This window comes from Suncus etruscus, chromosome 10 (genome assembly GCF_024139225.1).
Source record: "Suncus etruscus isolate mSunEtr1 chromosome 10, mSunEtr1.pri.cur, whole genome shotgun sequence".
Lineage (NCBI taxonomy): Eukaryota > Metazoa > Chordata > Mammalia > Eulipotyphla > Soricidae > Suncus > Suncus etruscus.
In genome coordinates this window covers 94,643,396-94,666,711 of record NC_064857.1, presented here as the reverse complement: position 1 = coordinate 94,666,711, position 23,316 = coordinate 94,643,396, and the positions used below count along the sequence as shown (strand labels likewise).

General features: G+C 39.4%; 1 protein-coding gene across 1 annotated transcript in view; it reads right to left on the bottom strand.

Moving 5' to 3' along the window:
- The window catches only part of SLC27A2 (solute carrier family 27 member 2), a 55,875-nt gene that overhangs the window by 25,615 nt on the left and 6,944 nt on the right, over positions 1-23,316 (bottom strand). Inside the window, exons 2-4 of the mRNA XM_049781500.1 lie at positions 11,453-11,662; positions 4,280-4,438; positions 1,426-1,550 (exon numbers count right to left, since the gene is read on the bottom strand). Coding sequence (XP_049637457.1) covers positions 1,426-1,550; positions 4,280-4,438; positions 11,453-11,662 — 494 coding nt within the window. The remainder of the gene's footprint in view (positions 1-1,425; positions 1,551-4,279; positions 4,439-11,452; positions 11,663-23,316) is intronic.

Genomic DNA, 23,316 nt, shown 5'->3' with positions numbered 1-23,316 from the left:
AGGAGGCCCTTTTTGATAAGGGCAGAATTGGAATGAGGCAGGGACAGAAAGAACCAGGGACAAAACATTTAGTATTTATCTAGCATCTGTAAATTGAACATTGCAGGTACTTAAAGAGTAATTTAGCAATGTAGTGATTTTTTGCATTTGTTTTCTGATCATGATATAAAAGGATTCAAGGAAGTAGAAACTGGTGTGGTTAGAGCAGTAACTAGTCTTGTGCTTCTCAAGTGGTGTGAATATTGCCTGCTGGGAGCACCTAGCAATCTAATGCCTTTTTTATTATTACAACCCAGGGGTTAAAGCATCCAGAAATAATCTAGATGGGTGATGCTGAAAAGATCCAATAGTGCAGAGAGTATGTCCATGCAGGAAAGAATAAAGGTGTATCAAATATCAGCAGAGCCAGTGTTGAGGCTCTCTGGTCTGACCCCCGCACAGGTGGTTATATTTGTGATGAGAGCCAAGAGATTGAGTAGGAGGAGCTCATTTGAACAATTCCATCATGATGTCTGTAAGAAGCCTGACTCCAATGCCCTTAGAGTTGCCTTGGGCATCTGTCCAAAGCTTTGTAACAGACTTGGTTGGTTACTTGGTTGGTTGTGGCTTTCAAAGCCACAGAGGGATTTATTCATTAAAAAAGAGTAAGTAAAAGTTTCCTGCATGCCTTTGGTATAAGAGTGAACAAGAAGACAAATGTGGTCCCTGCCAGGAAGGATTTTACAGCCTAAGGATATTGGTTTCTGTTTTATTTTTGTTTGTTGGTTTGTTTTTGGGCCACACCCAGCAGTGCTCAGAGGTTACTCCTGGCACTTCTCCTGGCAGACTGGGGGGCCATATGGGATGCCATATGATTGGACTATTGGGGGTCAAACCCGGGTTTGTCCGGGTCAATTGCGTATAAGGCAAATGCCCTACCGCTGTGCACTCTGGTCCCAGCCTTAGGATATCAGGAGGCAAGAAGATAAATACCTACAGTGTGACAAGAGCCACCAGGAATAAAAACAACTGATGAGTGGAAGAGAGAATAATGACATTTGGGGGATGACCCAGTAGTTGATTATATGAGAATTTCTTACCACAAGGTAATTATCTTTGGATGATCCTGTGCAATATGTACAAATATCAAGTCAATAAATTTTACATGTTAATTGTATATAAATAAAAATAGAGATGGAGAGGAAGTAGAGGATATTCCAGGTAGAAGCTGAGATGGAAAACAGATACTATGACTGCTATTACTACCAGTAACTGTGATTTAATAAACCCCACCATTTGACAGGTATGGTGTTGGCCACTTTGGACAAGCAATCACACTCTGAACTGAATACTAACATACACAACCTAAAACCTAGCAAGATAAAAAACAACTTGAATTACTCTCTTATTCATTTTTAAAAGATAACAAAATTTGGGGATTGTTACCTGAGGTAAGGTGCATAAATATCGAAGCAGTTCACCGATATACTGAATGACAGTGACATTATATTTTCTGCAGTCATCCCAAAATTGGCTGGCTGAAAACTTGGTCCGGAGGACAAGAGTTGCACCTACAGAGAAGTAGACAGAACTTTTATAAAGACAAACTACAAAAATGTTCCCAGTTGTATGTGGAATTTTTAAAAGTCAAAAAGTTAAATATAACTTAAATTTACCAAGAAGCACCGAGTATCCATTATATTCAATGCAAAAATAAAGTCAAATAAAATAGATAGAAATGGAGTATAAGAGTCTTCAATTTAATCATAGATACCTACAGAATTTTATTTCTTTTATTTTTTTTATTTACAGAATTTTCTCTAACAAAAGTTAGAGTTAGAAAATTAGAAGTTCCAAAAAAAAAAAAAAAAAAAAAGAAAATTAGAAGTTCCAACAGAACATGAGTGAGTGATTTTGTATATATAAATTAATTGTTTGAGGTCAAGTGTTGATAAGGGCATGTTTTAGAAGAGATAGGATATGAAATAGGTCTTGAGAAATTGAGGTGCAGAAAGATGAGATAATTTTAGGTAAAGGAAACTGTATAAACATGTATAGTATGTTGTCCAGTTGATTTGGGGTCAGTGGCCCATGACAGTGGTAGCAATGAGTGAGTGGGTGTGGGACATGAACCTGATAAGTAAATGGGGTACAACCTTGGAGAATTTGAAGTGCGAGATGAAAAAGACAGATGGGTACTATTCTTCTTTGAAAGGTGAGGGAGATTACCTAATGGTTTCCCCAAATGTTCATGGTTCCTAGAGTTTGTGAATATTCTGTCTGACAAGGCAGAAGGCACTGTATAGAGATGTTTAACTTAAGGAACTTGTCATAGGAAGATCATTCTGGATTACCTAAAAGGGCTCAATGTAATTTTAGGGGTTGTTAGAAGAAGGCTCAGAAGGTTAAAGGCAGAAAGAGGTGGGACTAAAGGACACAAAAAGTTGAGAAGATAAGCTTTAAAGATGAATAAAGCGGCAAAGGGCCAAAGAATACTGGCAGCCTCTAAAAGGTGAAAAAACAAGAAGATGGATTCTTTCCTAGGGCTTCTGTGATATCACAGCTTGCTGCCATCTTGATTGGAAGATTTTCCAAACAGAGGGAAAGTAAAACTTATTTCCTTACCATTTGTTAGGACAGCAATAGAATACTAACATAAATGGTAAAAAACAATATATCTATCATACTTAACCCAATTAAAGGCATGAATAGAATAAAAATTTAAACATCTCATAAAATTAGTATCTTATTAGTTATTTTAGTTCAGTGTATTAAAAAGTTCAATGTTTTATTTATTTATTTATTTATTTATTTATTTATTTATATTTTGGTTTTGGGGCCACATCCAGAGGCAGTCAGGGGTTACTCCTGGCTCTGCTCTCAGAAATTGCTCTTGGCAAGCTCGGGGGACCATGTGGGATTCCAGGGATCGAACCCGGGTCTGTCCCAGGTCATCTGTGTGCAAGGCAAATGCCCGACTGCTGTGCTATTGCTCTGGCCCTTTAATGTTTTAAACGGGAGTTTTTAAAATGCTATTTTAAATTCTATTTTGGTAGGGCCTTACCTATGATTCTTAGACTGGTGTTTCAATGCATGGGCCTGAGGATGTGATGCTGTGATCAGGTCAAAGATATTTGGGCCAATTCAGCAGAACTAGGGGACTTGGAGAGATTCAGGAAACCATGTGGTGCTAGGAATTGAGATTGAATTGTATCCTCAACACTGTACAATCTCCTGACTCCAAATTTTCATTTATTTTTTAAATTTTTGACTCATATCTGGCAGTCTCAGGGGTTACTCCTGGTTCTACACTCAGAATTTTAAAAAGCTTGTACTGTTGCTAAGTATCTCATAACTGATCAATATACTCAAGAAATAAAGCAGAAGCTTGGTCAACCATATATGTATGAACAATTATAGGCATATTTTAATATTCAAAATGAAATATCAAGGAGAGAAAAATGGAAGGTTTTAAGTTTTAGATGGCATCTATAAAGAATTGGACTGATTTATGAAAGTGCATAAATTTGACTGATAGGAGAGAAGATGGTAAAACTAATTTGAGAAGGAGAGAGATGATATGACTAACCAAGTATTTAAACCAGAACTGAGGAGCTAATGGAATAGAAAGAATAAAGTTAAAAAGAGAAAAATAAGGCAAATTTGAAATCAAATGCAAGATTAATAAATTAATAGAGGTTAGAGAAATAACTATATTGAGAACTACCATGACAATGAGAATGAATGAGGGAAGTAGAAAGCCTGTCTAGAGTACAGCCAGGGGGTGGGGTGGGGAGGAGGAAGATTTGGGACATTGGTGATGGGAATGGGAGATGTTCTTTACATGACTGAAACCCAACTACAATCATATTTGTAATCAAGGTGTTTAAATAAAGATTTTAATAAAAAAAGAAAATTTAAATAAAAATTTTTGTTTATAAAAATAAATTAATAGATATCAATACATTGGTTTCTGAACATAGAAATAACAAACTTATTTATGGAATATAGAAATTAAGTGTCTTAACCTGTGTGAAGATCTAAAATACTTTAATGAAACGATCTACTGAACAAATCACTGAGCAATTTCATTCTGTTATTGGTAGATAATCAGGTACAAGCAAATAAAAATTACTTTAGACAACTGCTTGAGTGGGCTGAAGAATATATTATTAACACAGAATAGAGCACCACTCCTAGTACTGTCGGAAGTAGCCAGGTTTCATATTCCTCTTACTTAGTAGCACTCATGAGCAAAGAGCTCCTGACCTCCTGTGCCTTGTTGAGAGAAAATGCTTACCCGCCACAATACATCCATGTACACCAATCATAAGTGCAGCACTGTGGTACAAGGGCAAAGTCGTATAGATTATGTCATCTTTTCTCATTCCACTAGCAAGAGCAACTCCAGTTCCATACCATATGCGATGGTGATTGATCATTGCAGCTTTTGGGAGACCTTTACAAAGATACAAGAAAGCATAAGTCAGCCAAGACCTGGCATTCCCAGATATGGGTTGGGGAGAGCTCTGACTTAGAAAGTTCCATCATCTGGTGATCAGAGAGTTGTATTGGGGAAGGGCATGGTCAGTTGAATCAGGAATTGGCTAATTTGTTTTAGATAAGTAAAACTTTAGATAGTACATGTTTTGGTTTTAATTTTAGTTTTGGCAGGGCTCTCTTTTTTTTTGTTGTTGTTGTAAATCCTCAATTTTGCTATTAAAATCAAAGCAGCCAGACACATTAAGGCATAAATATGATTGCATCCCAATAAAACTTCATTTACAGATCCAGGTAGGGAGGGATCTTAGTTAGTCCTATGTCATACTTTGCAAAGCCCTGAATTTCATTTTCAGAAAAAGGAATGAGTATCAATTGACTTTTCTGCGCTGTTCCTATCTTTGGTAAAATACTTTTAAAATTTCATACATTCCTTTTTTTTTTTTCTTTTTTTCTTTTTCTTTTTTTTTGTTTTTTCGGGCCACACCACTTTGGTGCTCAGGGGTGACTCCTGGCTAAGCGCTCAGAAATTGACCCTGGCTTGGGGGACCACATGGGATGCCAGGGGATCGAACTGCGGTCCTTCCTTGTCTAGCGCTTGCAAGGCAGACACCTTACCTCTAGCGCCACCTCGCCGACCCCAATTTCATACATTCCAATCATTGATAAGTAGAATTATATTGCATTTCTTTTATTTAGGGGGGGCTGGGGGGAAGGAGGCCATACCTGGTTGTGCTCTGGGCTTACTCCTGGATCTAGCTCAGGGTTCACTCCTGGCAAGCTTGGGCACAATATATGTAGGACTAAACTGGGGTTGGCCTCCTGTAAGGCAAGTGCCTTACTTGCTGTACTATTGTCCTGAATTGTATTTTTCACTCTACAGATGAAGTTATAATTCAGAGAAACTAGATCATCTGTGTATCCTAGCATTTCTTTCTGTTGCCCTTTTTGAAATTTCTTATGTAATTACTCTATTAAATATAAGCATATATCCCGTTTATTCACATATTCTTGCTTTTTCTTCACTAAAATAATATGCACTCTTATGAATTTACACCTTTCATTTAAGAGTGTACTTGGAGGAGCCAGAGCGATATTACAGTGGTAGGGCTTTTGCCTTGCACAAGGCTGATCCAAGATGGACCTTGGTTCGATTCCCAGCATCCCATATGGTTCCCTGAGCCAGGATCGATTTCTGAGTGCATAGCCAGAAGTAACCCCTGAGCTTCACAGGGTGTGCCCCACCCCCAAAAAAGTGTACTTGGAGCTGTATCCATATTTGTATATAGATATTTCCCAAAGTTGTTCATTAATTTCTGTATTCTCAGCCACATCATCTTTTATATGAGTATATTACAATTAATTTATACTAGTTCGCTGTCTCAAAAGATACTGCAGTAAATAATAACCTAGTCCACCAAAATTCTAATTATGAATTATGCTCTATCTGTTGTGTAAGATTCCTGAAGAGAGGATTAAAATGCATGTCTTTGCAATTTTGATAGACACTGTTACAATGCTGGTTATAAGAACTGACCTTATTTTTTTAAAAATATTTTTATTTAAGGAAAGTGCACCACATAGTTGACATAACTGATCATAATACATTTGTTTCAAGATGAGGGAAAGCAAAGTATTAAAAAAATAGAGATAAAATAGAAAGAAAAACTAAAAAAATAAAATGGAAGAGAAGCAAAAAGAAAAAGTTTAGTAGCAAGCATATTTGTGAAAATTATTGTATCACCAATAAAATCATTAATACAATAGCAGAAGGTTTGGTAAACTTTTTTTTTAAGGTAAGAGTTAAAAAATGTGGGCCCGGAGAGATAGCACATCGGCGCTGCTTTGCAAGCAGCTGATCCAGGACCAAAGGTGGTTGGTTCGAATCCCGGTGTCCCATATGGTCCCCATGCCTGCCAGGAGCTATTTCTGAGCAGACAGCCAGGAGTAACCCCTGAGCACCGCCGGGTGTGGCCCTCCCAAAAAAAGAGAGTTAAAAAATGCAGTCTAAAAGGTGTGTGTGTGTGGCAATTGACGTTTTTTGCATAGGCACAGCAAAATATGGGGGAAACAGAAAGGAGGAACCTTTGGCCTAAAAACCTTAGACCTTACCCATGAAGTATCCTGGCATAAGACCAACTTCAGGCTTCAGGCATACAAGATGGAGTTGACCTTATTGACTCTCCCATTAGAAGCACAAGTGTATTTGTTTACTCATAGTTTTGCAAAGGAGCACTCTCAAATTCTGGGATTTTTGCCCATATAAACATTGAGAAATAGGGGCCAGAGTAACAGTACACAGAGTAACAGTAGAGCATTTGCCTTGCATGTAGTCAACACAGGTTTGATCCCCAGCATCCTGTATGGTCCTCCAGGCCTGCCTGGAGTGATTTCTGAGCAGAACCACAAGTATCTCCTGAGTGCCACTGGGTTTGGTAAAAACCCAAAAACAAAACAAAACAAAATGAGGTACCACCTCACACCCCAGAGATTGGCACACATCACAAAGAATGAGAACAAGCAGTGTTGGCGGGGATGTGGAGAAAGGAACTCCTAGGAATATACCCTAGGAACACAAAAATACAATACAAAAATCCCTTCCTTACACCTATATTCATTGCAGCACTATTTACCATAGCAAGACTCTGGAAACAGCCAAGATACCCTTCAACAGATGAATGGCTAAAGAAACTGTGGTACATAGACACAATGGAATATTATGCAGCTGTCAGGAGAGATGAAGTCATGAAATTTTCCTATACATGGATGTACACGGAATCTATTATGCTGAGTGAAATAAGTCAGAGAGAGAGAAAAACGCAGAATGGTTTCACTCATCTATGGGTTTTAAGAAAAGTGAAAGACATTTTTGCAATAATAATTTTCAGGCACAAAAGAGAAAAAAGCTGGAAGTTCCAGCTCACCTCATGAAGCTCACCACAAACAGGGATGAGTTTAGTTAGAGAAATAACTACATTTTGAACTATCCTAATAATGAGAATGTATGAGGGAAATAGAAAGCCTGTCTAGAGTACAGGCAGGGGTTGGGTGGGGAGGAGGGAGATTTTGGACATTGGTGATGGGAATGTTATACTGGTGATGGATGGTGTTCTTTACATGAATGAAACCCAAATACAATCATGTATATAATAAAAAAATGTACACAGAAAAAAAATGATGAAGGGGAGAGAGAGTGAGAGAAAGGCAACTTGTCTTCCTAGAGAAGTGGGATGGGTAAAGGGTGGGAGGAAAACAGGAGATATCAGTTATGATGACAGGAAAGGGTGTTCTGGTGAAGGAGGGTGTCCATCGAATTACTTAAACCCAACAATGAACAAATTTGTAACCATGGTGTTAAACAAAGCAATTAAAATTAAGTATGCTCTTTAAAAAAAAAAGATGATAAAATAGTATCTCAGTATAGCTGTAATGCACTAGAGAGTAGCATATATTTACATTTTCTTTACTATAATTTATGTGTATTTTAATAAGACTTGATTTTACAACTATGCTTATATTGTTTCCCTTGGAAAATCAGTTAAGTTGTGGAGGGCATAAACTCGCAGCAAAGAGGTAGTTTAAGACCTGAGTGGGTAAACTGGCTTTGTGAAGAGGAAGGAGGTTCTCTGGTGACAGTTTTTTTTTTTTTTTGATGCTTGATGCCATATTAACAAATACAGAACAGTAATTTATTATAAGGCAGGAGAGTATGGCTGCCATCATTGTAAACACAATTCACTTTTTTTTTTGATGCAGTTATTTCTCTAACTGCGTTCACCATTCTTTTTGTTTTTGTTTTTGTTTTTGGGTCAGACCCGGCAGCGCTCAGGGGTTACTCCTGGCTCTCTGCTCAGAAATCGCTCCTGGCAGGCTCAAGGGACCATATGGGATGCGGGAATTTGAACCACCATCTGTTCTGGAACGGCTGCTTGCAAGGCAAATGCCCTACTACTGCTGTGCTATATCTCCGGTCCCTGAAACACATCTTATGGCTAACACTTTTCTTTTCTTTTCTTTTTTTTTTTTTGGTTTTTGGGTCACACCTGGCAGCACTCAGGAATTGCTCCTGGCTCTATGCTCAGAAATTGCTCCTGGCAGGTTCGGGAGACCACATGGGATGCCGAGATTCGAACCACCTTCCTTCTGCATCTAAGGCAAATGCCTTACCGCTGCGCTATCTGTCTGGCCCCTGTTCACCATTCAAACCTCATCTCTATTGTCTTTGGGAATTATTAACTGTAAACACAATTCAAAGTTCACTATAGCTGATAGTTGCCTACTGGCATTGTGTCAGTAATAATATTCTTTTTCATACTAATATTAATAGTATCAGCAAACCAATGGTGTTCATTAGGGAAAAGAAGCATCTCAACAGGAAAAATTCTTGGAGCTGGAGCTACAGTGGGTATAACAAGTTGGGTGCTTGCCTTGCATGTGTTCAGCCAAGTTCAATTCCAGGCACCCTATATGGTCCCCAGAGCACCAGAAAGAGAGATTTATGAGCACAGAATCAGTAGTAAACTTTGAGCATTGCTAGGTATGCACCCCCAAAAAGCAAAAAAAATCTGGAAATTAAAATGGAATTAAAATGAACTTTAAAATAGAAATGCACCTCTTTATTTACTTTAAAGTACTTTCAGAAACGTATCTAATGAAATATTTAATTTTGCTGAACAAATACAAATACCTGGTAACTATTATATAATTTCATGCTAATGATTGCCTTTGAGCAACAGTTAGGAAAATATTATGTGCTTCAATTGCTTCACTGATTAATGTTTACAAGAGTGCATTGGTAACTATTTTACTTATGAGATGTGGAGAAAATAAAATGAACCTCAACCAATTTATATCCCAGTCATATTTAAATTCAAATTATGGGATTAAATTAAGAAACACTCTTTTTCCTTTTTCCCCCTGAATATGGGTTTTCTATTTCCCAAAGTCTGCCTTATGAAGAAGTTCCATACTCATCTATTTAGGAACAAAAATCTAAAACTTCAAAAAATGGACACGCAGCATAAGAGCAGGCTCTTGAGATAATGCAGAGACTGAAGAGGGTGAGCTGAGGTGTAGGAGAGAGTAGCTATAAGTCATGATAACTTTTGCTTTATTTGTTATGTTTGTTAGTGCACACATATGTTATGTGCTTACATCTCTAACCACAGAGATATAAGATTTACAGATTTAATTTTCCTTTGAGGAAATTTCTCTTCATCTCTTCTCTCCACTTGTCTTGTGCTTTTATTTTGTTTTGTTTTGAATTTGGACCACACCTGGCAGTGCTCAGAGTTTACTCCTGACTCTGAGCTCAGAGATCCCTCCAGGTGGTAATTGGGGCACCTTATGTTTTGCTGGGTATTGAACCCTGGTTAGTTATGTGCGAATCAAATGCCCTACCTGTGGCACTCTCTCCAATCCTTTTCTTCTATCCTTTTTTCTTTCCAGGAGGGTGTGGCAAACTGGACTGTGTTCAGGGTTTACTTCTGGCTTTGCACTTAGGGATCACTCCCGGGGGTCTTAGGGGTATGTATGTGATGCTGAGGATCAAACCTGGGTCAATATGTTCAGTCAATTGCCCTACCTACTGTACCATTGCTCTAGACACCCCCACCATTCTCCTCATTTTTTATGAGGTTGATTGTACTTATCTTGTTAATATTTACAGGTGCTTTATGTATCTTGGATATTAACCCTTTGTTCAATAGTGGTGGAAAATACTCTCTCTCAGACAGTGGGCTGACTTTTTCTTCTGGTCATCATTTACTTTACGTGCAGAAGCTTCTTTATTTTAATATAGCACATTTATTCATGATAGACAAATTCTGGAAACAACTTATGTCCAGAAATAAATGACTAGATAAAGAAACTATGATGCATATACAGAGTGGAATACTACTCAGTTATGAGAAAATATGGAACATTTAGTATAAATTGTCTTGCACATAGCCAACTTGAACCTGGGTTCAATCCATGGCACCCCATATGGTCCCCCAAACCTGCCAGAAGTGATTCTTGAGTAAGTAATAAGCTCTGAGTACTGCTGAATGTGGTTCCAAAACAAAACAAACAAAACAAGAAAAGAAAAAAAAAAGAAAAGAAAAGACAAAACCATGTGATTTATTGCTACATGGATGAAACTGGACAGTATCGTGCTGAGTGAAGACAGCCAGAAGGAGAGAGACAGATGCAGAATGATCTCCCTCATATGTATGATATAAAGGAAGCATAGTGAGGGAATAGCAAAAGACCTAAAACTACAGAATCTAAGAAGTGGTCTCCAGAGTTGAGCTTACCCTGACAGTGTAAGATGGATAGGGGACAGGAGAGAGGGGTCACTGAAGTAAGGGAAGAGTATGGAAGGGACTCTTGATAGTGGTGAGGAAAGGACACACAGGTGGCAGAGGTGAGAGTTGGGTGTTGGAATGTTGTATTATTGAAATCCTCTCATTACCAGTATTGTAAAAATTAATTTTCTAATTCATTTTTTTTGTTTTGTGTTTTGAGCTACATTCAGAAGTTCTCAGTGATTACCGCTGATTCTGCACTCAGGAATTATTCCTGGAGGTTCTCTGGAGTCCTTAAGAGATGTTGGGGATTGAACCTGAGTTGGCTGCATGCAAGGCAAGCACCCTAACACTGTTCTATCTTTCCAGTCCTATTGTAAAATTTTCAATCCCTAGGATTAAAATTAAAAAATTAAAACCCCAAAGAAAAGAAATTCCAACAACCTAATAGGTGCCAAATTTAAGCTGAAATCTTAACTATGTTATTCTTGATTAACCTCTTTAGCAATTCTATATTCCAAGGAGGGGGAAATATGGGATCATGTGCTGCGAAATCAGATCAGTTCCCACAGAAAAAGAACTAAATCCCCCAAAGTATTAATTATCAGATAAGCTTTGCCAAAGAAAAAGAACATTTGAAAACCACACCTTAACAGTTAGTAAACTCTTTTTTTTTTTTTTTTTACCTGTGGTCCCAGATGTGTAAATGTATAAAGCTGGAGTGGCAAAAGTGACTTCCGACCTCCAAGACTCCGGGATAGGTTCTGTGGATACTTCATCCACTTTGTCTAGGAAAGAGCTCACTCCCTCTGTGTTAGAAGTTCTGCTGACATAATAGATAGACACGTCATCTTTTTTCAGGCTAGGCAGCACCTCTTCAACAGCTGCTTGTAGTTCTAGATTCAATAAGAAAACATTTAAATTACATTAGTCTTCTAAAGTTCAATGTACAGGACCGGGGAGATGGCGAAACAAGTAGGAAGTCATGCACAACATTCACCACAAGGATCTGAGTTTGATCCTCAGCCTGACATTACTTTTTCAGTGCCACTGGGTAGCTCCAACTACAGCTGGGACTTTACCTCCTCCAAAAAAAAAAAAAAAAAAAAAAAAAGAAATAGGAGCCGGAGAGATAGCATGGAGATAAGGCATTTGCCTTTCATGCAGAAGGTCATTGGTTCGAAGCCCGGCATCCTATATGGTCTCCCTAGCCTGCCAGAAGCAATTTCTGAGCAAGGAGCCAGGAGTAACCCCTGAGCACTGCTGGGTATGACCCAAAACAAAACAAAACAAAACAAGAAAAGATAACGTTTCATTTGTTCAATAAAACTTTGCAGTAATTTGTTTTCTCTAAATTTTTTTGCTAAAAATGGCAAGCAGTATTTATAGTTTTGTATTTTTTTTTGTTTTCCTTTTTGTTTTTGGGTCACACCTGGTGTGGGTTACTCCTGGCTATGTACTCCAAAATTGCTCCTGGCTTGGAGGACCATATGGGACACCAGGGGATCGAACCCAGGTCCGTCCTAGGCTAGTGCGTGCAAGGCAGATGTCATACAGCTTGCACCACCAATCCAGCCCAGTAGTTTGGTTTTTTTTTTTTTTTTTGGTTTTTGGGCCACACCTGGTGACCCTCAGGGGTTACTCCTGGCTATGTGCTCAGAAGTCGCTCCTGGCTTGGGGGACCACATGGGACACTGGGGAATCGAACCGGGGTCTGTCCTAGGCTAGCGTTGGCAAGGCAGACACCTTACCTCTAGCACCACCATGCCGGCCCCCAGTTTTGTGTTTTATAACACTAAGTTTACCACACTTGAAAACCTTATATGCCCTTATATGCCCTTCTGCTTGTGCCACCTCTCCGACTCTTGGGAGTAGGTTTTTTTTGTTTGTTTGTTTTGTTTTGTTTTTTGGGTCATGCCCAGCAGCGCTTAGGGGTTATTCCTGGCTCTACACTCTACACTCACTCCTGGCAGGCTCAGGGGATCATATGGGATGCCGGGATTCTAACCACTGTCCTTCTGCATGGAAGGCAAATGCCTTACCTCCATGCTATCTCTCCAGCCCAGGAGTAGTATTTTTAACAATAAAAGTGGAAAGAAGTATAAAGTTGCAGAGCACATCCTACATAGTAATAGTAACATAAACTTTTAATTTTTAAAATTTCTATTTTAGTTATGTGGGTATGTGGGGAATTTATAATGCAAATAATTTTTTTTACCATAGGTCATGATTATTTTTTTAATTAAAAGATTACTGAGTGGGGGCTGGAATGGTGGTGCAGCGGTAGGGCATTTGCCTTGTACACAGCTGACCTAGGATGGACTGTGGTTCGATCCCCAGGTGTCCCAGATGGTCCCCCAAAGCCAGGGGTGATTTCTGAGTGCAGAGCCAGGAGTAACCCCTGAGTATCACTGGGTGTGGCCCCCCAATAAAAGATTACTGAGGGGATAAAGATAATATAGGCATCAGGCATTTGTACATGTGGCTGACTCAGGTTCAATCCTTGGCACTACATTGGTCCTTTGAACACTTTCCAGAGTGATCCTGAGCAGAGTCAGGAGTAAGCTCTGAGCATTGTCATATATGACTCCAAACCTGCCCCTAAATAGTTTCATTATGTCCTAACTATGTCACTGTAGGAGTCTCGTGGCAGATCTCCTTGCTACTAATATCTCCCCAATTCTAACTTATCAGCTGTATTCTGACTTCCAAGTCACCGCATATGTAAAAGCCTTAAATGACTGCTCATCCACAGGATGAAGTCTACTCTCCTAGCACATCATTTGATCTCCCAACATAATTTACAGTCACCTGGTGTTCCCTTTTATTTTTTTAACCCATTGATCTGTGAGCACTGAATTGACCTCTGCTCTCACATCTCTCTGGACCTTTATCCAGGTAGTTTCTTTGAAGGAATGTCCATTCACTTGGAAAACTCCTGATTTTACCCAGAAATACAGTCTCAGTCCCACTGCTCTCTGTTATTTCCCACAGAGCAAAGTAAGACAATGCTAGGAGCCTCCCCAATGTGTATCAGGTTATTGTGCATACTTCAACTGTTTCCTCTTTTATTTGATAGGAGAAACATTGAGATGAAGGGATCATAGCTTTGTTTCACATCTTTGGATCACAACACTAGACAAGTGCTCCATGCGTGTTTGTAAATGTGAAGAAATTGTCCTATATTAAGCTGAGAAGCTTCTGTACCTCAAAAGAAATAAAGCCTAGGATACAAAAGCCACCCACAGAGTGGGAGAAGCTATTCATCCAATACCCATCAGATAATGGGCTAATATCTAAGATATACAAGATAATGACAGAATTTTACAAGGAAAAAAAAACATCTAAGGTACTGGAGCGATGGTGCAAGCTATAGGGCATTTGCCTTGCATGTGGCTAACCTAGGATGAACCACGGTTCAATCCCCCAGTGTCCCATATGGTCCCCCAAGCCAGGAGCTATTTCTGAGCGCATAGCCAGGAGTAACCCCTGAGTGTCACCAGGCATGGTTCAAAAAAGCAAAACAAACAAACGAAACAAAAACAAACAACCCCCCATCTAACCCCATCAAAAAATGGGGAGAAGAAATGAATAGACAATTTCTCAAAGAAGAAATACAAATGGCCAAAAGGTGCATGAAAAAATGCTCCACATCCCTAATCATCAGGGAGATGCAAATCAAAACAATGAGGTACTATCTCACGCCACAGAGAATGGCACACATCACAAAGATCAAGAATAAGTGCTGGCAAGAATGTAGGGAGAGGGCCGGTGGCGTTTGCCTTGCAAGCAGCCAATCCAGGACCAAAGGTGGTTGGTTCGAATCCCGGTGTCCCATATGGTCCCTCGTGCCTGCCAGGACCTATTTCTGAGCAGACAGCCAGGAGTGACCCCTGAGCACTGCTGGGTGTGGCCCAAAAACCAAAAACCAAAAAAAAAAAAAAAAAAAAAAAAAGAATGTAGGGAGAAAGGAACTCTCATTCACTGCTGGTGGGAATGCTATCTAGTACAGCCCTTATGGAAAACAATATGGAGATTCCTAAAAGAAGTGGAAATCAAGCTCCCATATGATCCTAGGGATATATCCTAGGAGAGTAAAAATTCAATACAAAAATCCCTTCCTCACAGCTATATTCATTGTAGCACTATTTACAATAGCCAGACTCTGGAAACAACCAAGATGCCTTTCAACAGATGAATGACTAAAGAAGCTGTAGTACATATACACAATGGAATATTATGCAGCCATCAGGAGAGATGAAGTCATGAAATTTTCCTATACATGGAACCTATTATGCTGAGTAAAATAAGTCAGAGGGAGAGAGACACACACACAAAATAGTTTCACTCATTAATGGGTTTTTAAGAAAAATAAAAGTCATTATTGAAATAATCCCGAGAGATGAGGGCCAGAAGAACTGGCTCATGATATGAAACTCACCATAGAGTGGTGAGTGCAATTAGAGAAATAACTACACTGACAACTATCATAACAATGTCAATGAATGAGGGAAGTAGAAAGTCTGTCTCGAATACAGGCGTGGGGCGGGGAGGGGAAAGGGGGGCATTGGTGATGGGAATGTTTCACTGGTGAAGGGGGGGCGTTCTGTTTATGACTGAAACCCAACTACAATCACATTTGTAATCACAGTGTTTAAATAAAGATGTTATTTAAAAAAATAAAAAGCAACTAAAAATAAATAAATTGTCCTATCTTGTTAGTCAGTGGAGGGTTAGCATAATAGTTCTGCAACTATTCAAAACTATTGTACACTATGATTCCTCAATAAAAATAATTAAAGTGGAAAAAAAAAGCTACTCAAACTATTGTGATGGAAAGTACCATCTGTAAGTATTCTATTAAGAATCTGAGAGGAATAAGCTGAATAAACTATTAATTGGAATGATTCAGCTCTTGAAGCACTGTGAGTTGATAAGCCTCCAATGAAATCTAATGCTCAATAAAATAACTTCTGCACTATGGGGATGCTTTGCATACTTGAAGGGGACCTTCAGAACTAAATCAAATACAGCAACCACTGGGACTAAGAGAAAGCACCACAGGCTTTTCACTTTGCATATGGGAAGCCTGGATTTCCTTCCCAGCACTGCATGGCCCCCTGACTCCTAAGCACAGAGCTAGAAGCAACTTTTGAGCATTACTGGAGGATCTGGTAGCAGTACTGGGGTCAAAGAGACCAATCTTTTTTGTAATTTTTGGACCTCCCAAGCGGTGCTTGGGGGCTCACGAACAACTGCAATGATATTTGGGCTGGGTTGGTCAATGCTCCAGTCCAGTGAGATGCTGCTAGAGTCCTATGGTGTTGGAGGCCAGCAATAAGTGATATCATAGAAACTGCTATAAGGTCATCAGGCCCACCAATGTCAGTGCTTAGGGGGACTTTAGGGCTATCTTTGGGGCTTCAGGGCCTGAGGCATGTGGTGTTGACTCCAGGCCTGGTGCATATAAAGCTAGTGCCCCTCACTCTCAGGCTATCTTTCCAGCATTTTCCAAATGATAGACTTTGAAAACAAACTCAAGTATTAGTTGCATCAATAAAATACAAGAAAAATATCATCATTAGGTAGCTGACAAAGCAGCTCAGTCTCATACATCTGTGTTTTACATATTTACACCTGATCCTCTGCAGGCATTCAGTGATCCCTGGCCCTTCACTGAATTCATATCATCTGTAAACAAGGCCACTGCTCTTGCCTAATACCATCCATGCTTTTGTATGTCCTTTGGGACACTGATGTAGCATTTGTTACACAGTCACAGATTTGAGATTCCAGAGTCTCACCAACCATATCAGGACATACTGGGACAGCTGTTCTTCCCCCAAAGATGCTGCCTTAAAAATTGAAATGTGTAAGGAAATTCTGAACGTGAATGCCATTAAAAAACTATTAATAGTCAGGGCTAGAGCAGTGGTGCAGTGGTAGGGTGCTTGCCTTGAATGTAGCTGACCCAGGACGAACCACGGTTCGATACCCCTGCAGCGTCCCATATGGTCCCCCAAGCCAGAAGCAATTTCTGAGCACAGAGCCAGGAGTAACCCCTGAGCATCACCGGATGTGGCCCAAAAACCAAACCAAACAAACAAACAAAAACCAAAAAAACCAAACCCAAAACAGAAACCCACCCCCCCAAAAAAACTATTAATAGTCATACTAGTTATTATTTAGCATCTTTCCTGAAGTCTTTCTAAAACATAATTGAACCTAGATGTTTTCTTTTCCCAAGTGAATTTTAAAAAGTTGTAGCAGTCTACTTAAGATAAAAGTGGCAATCTCAGGCCTGGGAGATGGTCTAAAAAACTAAAATGCAGCTTTGCATAGGGGAACCTCTATAATCTATTCCCGGTACTTCCTGGTTCCCTCACTTCCGAGACAGGCAGATGTAGCCCCACTAAGCACTGCTAGGTGTGATTCAAAAATTAAAAAAAAAAAGTGGCAATCAATCAGGTCACAGAGACTCAAATAATGTCACTTCTCATAAGCTATGGTTTTTGGACTCTTGGCACTTGCGTTCGGGAGCCCTCTGGGGGAAATGACAGCTGACAGCGGGGAGGTGGCAAGGGAAGCTAACTAGGGAGAGAGAGAAATTGAATGGCAATGCAGCCACAACAGAGGCGTCCCTCAGCTGCTCCCCAGTCCTACTGAGACTGGGAGCCAGTGAGTCCTTTTATATCATCCCAGATTAAGGGAAGTGAGTTCTAGCTACAAGCCCTTTACTGGCTGTGGATGCAGGTTGAGGAAGGAGCAGTGCTTGCCTCTGGCCAAAGAGGCTTCCTTTAACCCAGGTCAAATGTTAGGAAGGGTCTCTGTTGAGAGCAAATAGCTTCTAGTGCTCCCTGCAATTCAGTGCCTTTATCTTTAAGGGGGGTTTGGGTAAACCATCACAACATCTACCAGCCTCTTACCTCTCAGCCTCCAAGTTCATTTGTATAGTATCATTTGAATAGTAGCTTTGCATAAATTACTTCACATCATTTTCAAAACAAGTCCTGTGTTATAGATACCAGGTACTTCTACAAATGAGGACAGTGCCCAACTACTCTCTGGAGGGAAGAAAACACACAAAATCAAAGAATAATAGTGGTATTCTGGAGGGGGCTGTCCCACCTCCTTGTACTTGCCATTTAGGACCAAGCTTTGACAAAGTGCCTTATTCTTTTTTTTTGGTTTTTGGTTTTTGGTTTTTGGGTCACACCTGGCAGCACTCAGGAGTTCCTCCTGGCTCCACTCTCAGAAATTTCTCCTGGCAGGCTCAGGGGACCATATAGGATGCTGGGATTCGAGCCACCGTCCTTATGCATGCAAGGAAACGCCCCATCTCCATGCTATCCAGAGTGCCTTATTCTTTAGATGAAGCTGACTATTTGACTTACTTCTCAGTACCTGTGAAAGCATGGATAACTGCCTTTTAAAGGATGATTGCTTGTTCATCTTCCTGAGGAAGAGCATAACCTGAAGCCTTATGAAAAGCTTAGATATGAGGGGCTTTAGAGACAGTACGTAAGCAAGATGCTTGCCTTGCACATGGCCAGCCTACCCAGGTTTGATGCTCAGAACCAAATATGGGCCCCTGAGCCCTCTAGGAATAATTCCTGAATATAAAGCTAGGAATAAGCCCTGAGCACTAGCTGGTGTTGTCCAAAACTCAAAACAATTAATGAATTAGAGAAATAGAATGCCTATTTAGAATACAGGCAGGAGATGTGGGAGGAGGGAGATGGGGGGCATTGGTGGTGGGAATGTTGCACTGGTGAAGGGGGTGTTCTTTTGATGACTGAAGCCCAAATACAGTCTTGTTTGTAATCACAGTGTTTAAATAAAATAAAAATAAATAAATAAATAAAATAAAAACAAAACAAAAATCCAAACAAACCAAATCTTAGACATGACAAACAGTCCTCATAGGAAGTTGCATAAAGAGTCTAGTGTAGGGGCTGGAGATATAGCATGAAGGTAAGACGTTTGCCTTTCATGCAGAAGGTCATTAGTTCAAATCCCGGCATCCCATATGATTCCCCGTACCTGTCAGGAGCAATTTCTGAGCGTGGAGCCAGGAGTAACCCCTGAGCACTGCCGGGTGTGACCCCCCTCCCAAAAAAAAAAAAAAAAAAGAAAAGAAAAGAGTCTAGTGTAGAGATATCAGCCTGGTATGAAGCTAGGTTTTAACAGTGAATTAAAATAGAACCTTAGAGAAAGCAATATATACTCGAGTGATGGAAGATGGAGTGGCTATATCATCACCTTCACCCCCTTAAAATATGTCTTGTTCAGAAAGAAAAGGAAAACTAGGTGACATATACAAGATTTATACCACCCTGTCCACCGTTTTTTGGGAAAGATGGTAAAACAAGGTAAATGTTTGTATATGCAGAACCCATTCATTCCTGGAAGAGGGAGGAATGGTGAGCCCAATATTTGACACAATAGGTTAAGATATTACTTGCTGCTTTCAATAGGAAAAACATTCAATGTTGTCTTGCTTTCTTCATTGAATGGGTATTTGATCAAATGTGCAAAATAAAACACCCCATCTGCATTTAACAACAAAATAATATCTGAAAAGAAGGTGATTAAAGAAGATGTATTTTTTTTTTTTTTTTTGGTTTTTGGGCCACACCCGGAGGTGCTCAGGGGTTACTCCTGGCTGTCTGCTCAGAAATAGCTCCTGGCAGGCACGGGGGACCATATGGGACACCGGGATTCGAACCAACCACCTTTGGTCTTGGATCGGCTGCTTGCAAGGCAAACATCGCTGTGCTATCTCTCCGGGCCCAGAAGATGCATTTCCAACATAACATATTTCTGTCTCTGGCAGTTTGAAATAATACCATTTGATAGCCTATTGTCTAGCTTTGTACATCAATATATGCTGGGAAGCTTTTTAAACAGCCATATGCACGATCCTTCCTGATCCTCATGAACCCAACTGGCCAATTTCAGAAAGATGTTTAACCAAGGATAAGTTCCACTGGGGGTAAATAAATTTTTTTTTTGGTTTTTCCGGCCACACCCATTTGATGCTCAGGGGTTACTCCTGGCTAAGCGCTCAGAAATTGCCCCTGGCTTGGGGGGACCATATGGGACGCCAGGGGATTGAACAGCGGTCCTTCCTTGGCTAGCGCTTGCAAGACACCTTACCTCTAGCGCCACCTCACCGGGCCCGTGGGGGGTAAATAAATTTTTAACAGGAAAATCTATAATTGTTTCACATTGTGTCAAGAACAGAATTTCTTCACATTATTGTTCATTTCTCTCAATTACTGTTTTTACTGTTCTTGTTTGTATGAACTTCGGCTTTCAAAATCACTCTTAAATCAGGAGCAATTTTTAGTCATGGTGTTACCACGTCAAAGAAGCCTTATCTAAATGCAAACATTTGATACCAGGTTCCCTGTCATCTCTCTAGGTCTCTGACTTTTCAGGGAGGTCTTTGCAAATTCTGGTTACTTGTATTCCTTCAGACTCAGTGAACATTGACTGTTTATTTTGCTTTTGCTTTTGCTTTTTCATTCTATTTCTAAAGAAAACCAATTGCTAAACACCCTTAGAAGCTAGCCAAGTGCTAGTTTGAACAAATGGAAGTGTATTAGTACCTCTTTGTAACCTTTGGTTATGAACAAGGTACAAACAATTTCCTTAACATCTTAACCTATGGCATGCCATCTCATAACAGAATGAAGGTGAGGAGTATTAACTATAAGGCAACAATAAAGGTTTTTGAATGTGTATGTCACCAAATTAATTAAAAATCTATTAACTAGTAGTTATAAGTCCACCAAGGAGTTGAAAGATTTATACAGAATGAGCCTGAAAATATACAGTAGAGGAGCTTGTCTTGTATGTAGCAGATCCTGGTTTGATCCTTAGCACCACAGAATTTCCTGAGCATGGGAAAGAGTGATTTCTGAGCACTGCTGGGTGTGGCCCAACATCCATTTCCCCTGAATAAAAAAGTGAAATAAAACAATCACACTATCCAAACTAATGCAGATTCAATAGAGTCCCCATAAAAGTCCCCAGGAATTTTTAAAAAGACACAAGCACTAAAGTTATATGGAGTAAAACCCCCATCCCCAAATTGTCAAAGCAGTATTGGGGTAAAAATAGATTTTTTATAATAAAAATAGATAGGAGGCTGTCCCCCCTAACTTTAAATCACACTATAAATCTATAGTAATCATGACTGTGTGATAAAGGCAGATAAAGATAGACCTTAAGTTATATAGAAAACTAATCTTTGACCAAGAAGTGGAACAAAGAAGATCTTTCAACAAATGGCATTGGGAAAACTGGTCAACTACATGCCAAAAAAAAAAAAAAAGTAAATCAAAAATCAAACTAACAAATTATCCCAAAACATGGCTCCCTATCACATATCACACACAAAAATCCATTCAAAAATGGAATTAAGACCTCCATATTAGACCCAAATTCATGAATTATATTAAGGTAAATGGGCAGAATACTCTGTGATAGTTACTATTGAGGTATTTTCAATGAGTTAATATTATTGACCACACAAATAGAAGTAAACAAATGGGTCTACATCTATAAGATGACACTCAGCTATCAACCCTAATCAAAGGTGTACCCCCAACTTCCTCCTTCCTTAAACCTCTTTCTTTGATATCTAAAAGCCTACTTGGGTAGATACTTTTGTGTCTCTCTCAACCTTCCCCCTTGGTATTGGGAATTGGTTTTAATAAAGAGGAGTTCTGGCTTGGGGGATCTGGCACAGAGCGAGCTTGAGGCAAAAGTACCTATCCAGTGGGATTTTCCATATCAAAGAAAGAGGTTTAAGGAAGGAGGAAGCTGGGAGGAACACCTTTAGTTTGGGGTTGATAGTTGGGTGTCATTTTATATACATCAGCCTAAGAAGCTTCTGAATCTCAAAAGAACTGGTGATTAGGATAAAAAAAATCCTATAGATGGGGAGAAAATATTTGCTCACACATCTGGAAAATTCAAAATATATAAAGTACTCCTAAAACTTTGCAACAACAAAGTCTAAGCAACCCTATCAAGAAGTGAGAAGAGTGGAACTGACACTTCTTCAAAGGCATACTTTGCATATATAGAAATGCTCCTTGTTACTTATTACTAAGAAAAAAACAAATTAAAATAACAGATTTTACATCATACTTGAGAGACTGGCCCACATCAAAAAAAAAAAAAAAAGAGTAGAAACATCCAGTGCTGACAGGGACTGAGGAAAAGACCACCTCATCCACTTGTTCAGTCATTTGGCTTAGCCTCTATGAAAAAAAGAATAGAGACTTCTAAAAAAAAAATCAAATCAAACCAGTTGAGCTTCTAGGTGACCCAGTTATTCCATTCTCTGGCATCAACTGCAAGATCCCCCAAATAATATTTTGAAAAAAAGACTCATAATTCTATGTTCATGTTAGTACATATATATTATATATATGTATTTAATGCCATACTTCTTGGCTATAAGAATTTATTTTATTGCAATTTTCTGTAATATGATGGAAGCTAGAAGTTATGCTAAATGCACTCAGAGGAAAATAATGTTCACTTTCTTAAATGGGATGTACAGAAACAAAGTAAGAGAATAACAGTTGAATAATGGCAAAAGACCAGTCTACAGAAGTGACTTAGCCAAGAGGGTAGGGTGTATATGGGAAGGATCCTTGAGATATTTGTGGAGGGACATTGACTCTGGTGGTAGGTATGGTGTCGGGACACTATATGCATAAAAGTCTATGATTAAAAATGTTGTAAATCACAGAGTTCAAATAAAAATTGAAAAATAAATTCCCCAATACCCCAACAAACAAACCATGAAAAATCACATAATTATTCTGAGGTGTTTCTGGCAGTGCTGAACTATGTGGCATTTCTTTTTTTTTTTTTTTTTGGTTTTTGGGTCACACCCGGCAGTGCTCAGGGGTTACTCCTGGCTGTCTGCTCAGAAATAGCTCCTGGCAGGCACAGGGGACCATATGGGACACCGGGATTCGAACCAACCACCTTTGGTCCTGAATCGGCTGTTTGCAAGGCAAACGCCGCTGTGCTATCTCTCCGGGCCCACTATGTGGCATTTCTTAAAGAAAGAGGTTGCAAGTAAAAAAAAAAGTTTAAGCCCTGGGTTAGAGATTACCCTTTGGTTTTCCCTGGAGATTGAATTCAGGCCTCCCCAGCATACTGACATATCTCTTGCCTTATAATATTTTTAATCTCATTTTTCAAACTTTTATACCAAAGCAATTGTTCTTAAACTTTAGAGATGAAAGCTTGCTACAACCACCAGAGTGGTGAAACTCATTTATTTTGCAAATATTTATTGATTCTGTACAAAGTATTATTAGGATACCATTCAAAGAAATGTTAGATAATTATGTCTTTGAGATCACTATAATTCACTGAAGAAACTCAGTTAGGGTCATTTATGGGCAGCTCAGATTGATGAGAAGGGTAGAGATAATGTACCTCTCTGACTTAAGTTGTAATTAGAAATAATCTTCTGAGGCTGGAGAGATTGCACAGTGGTAGGACGTTTGCCTCG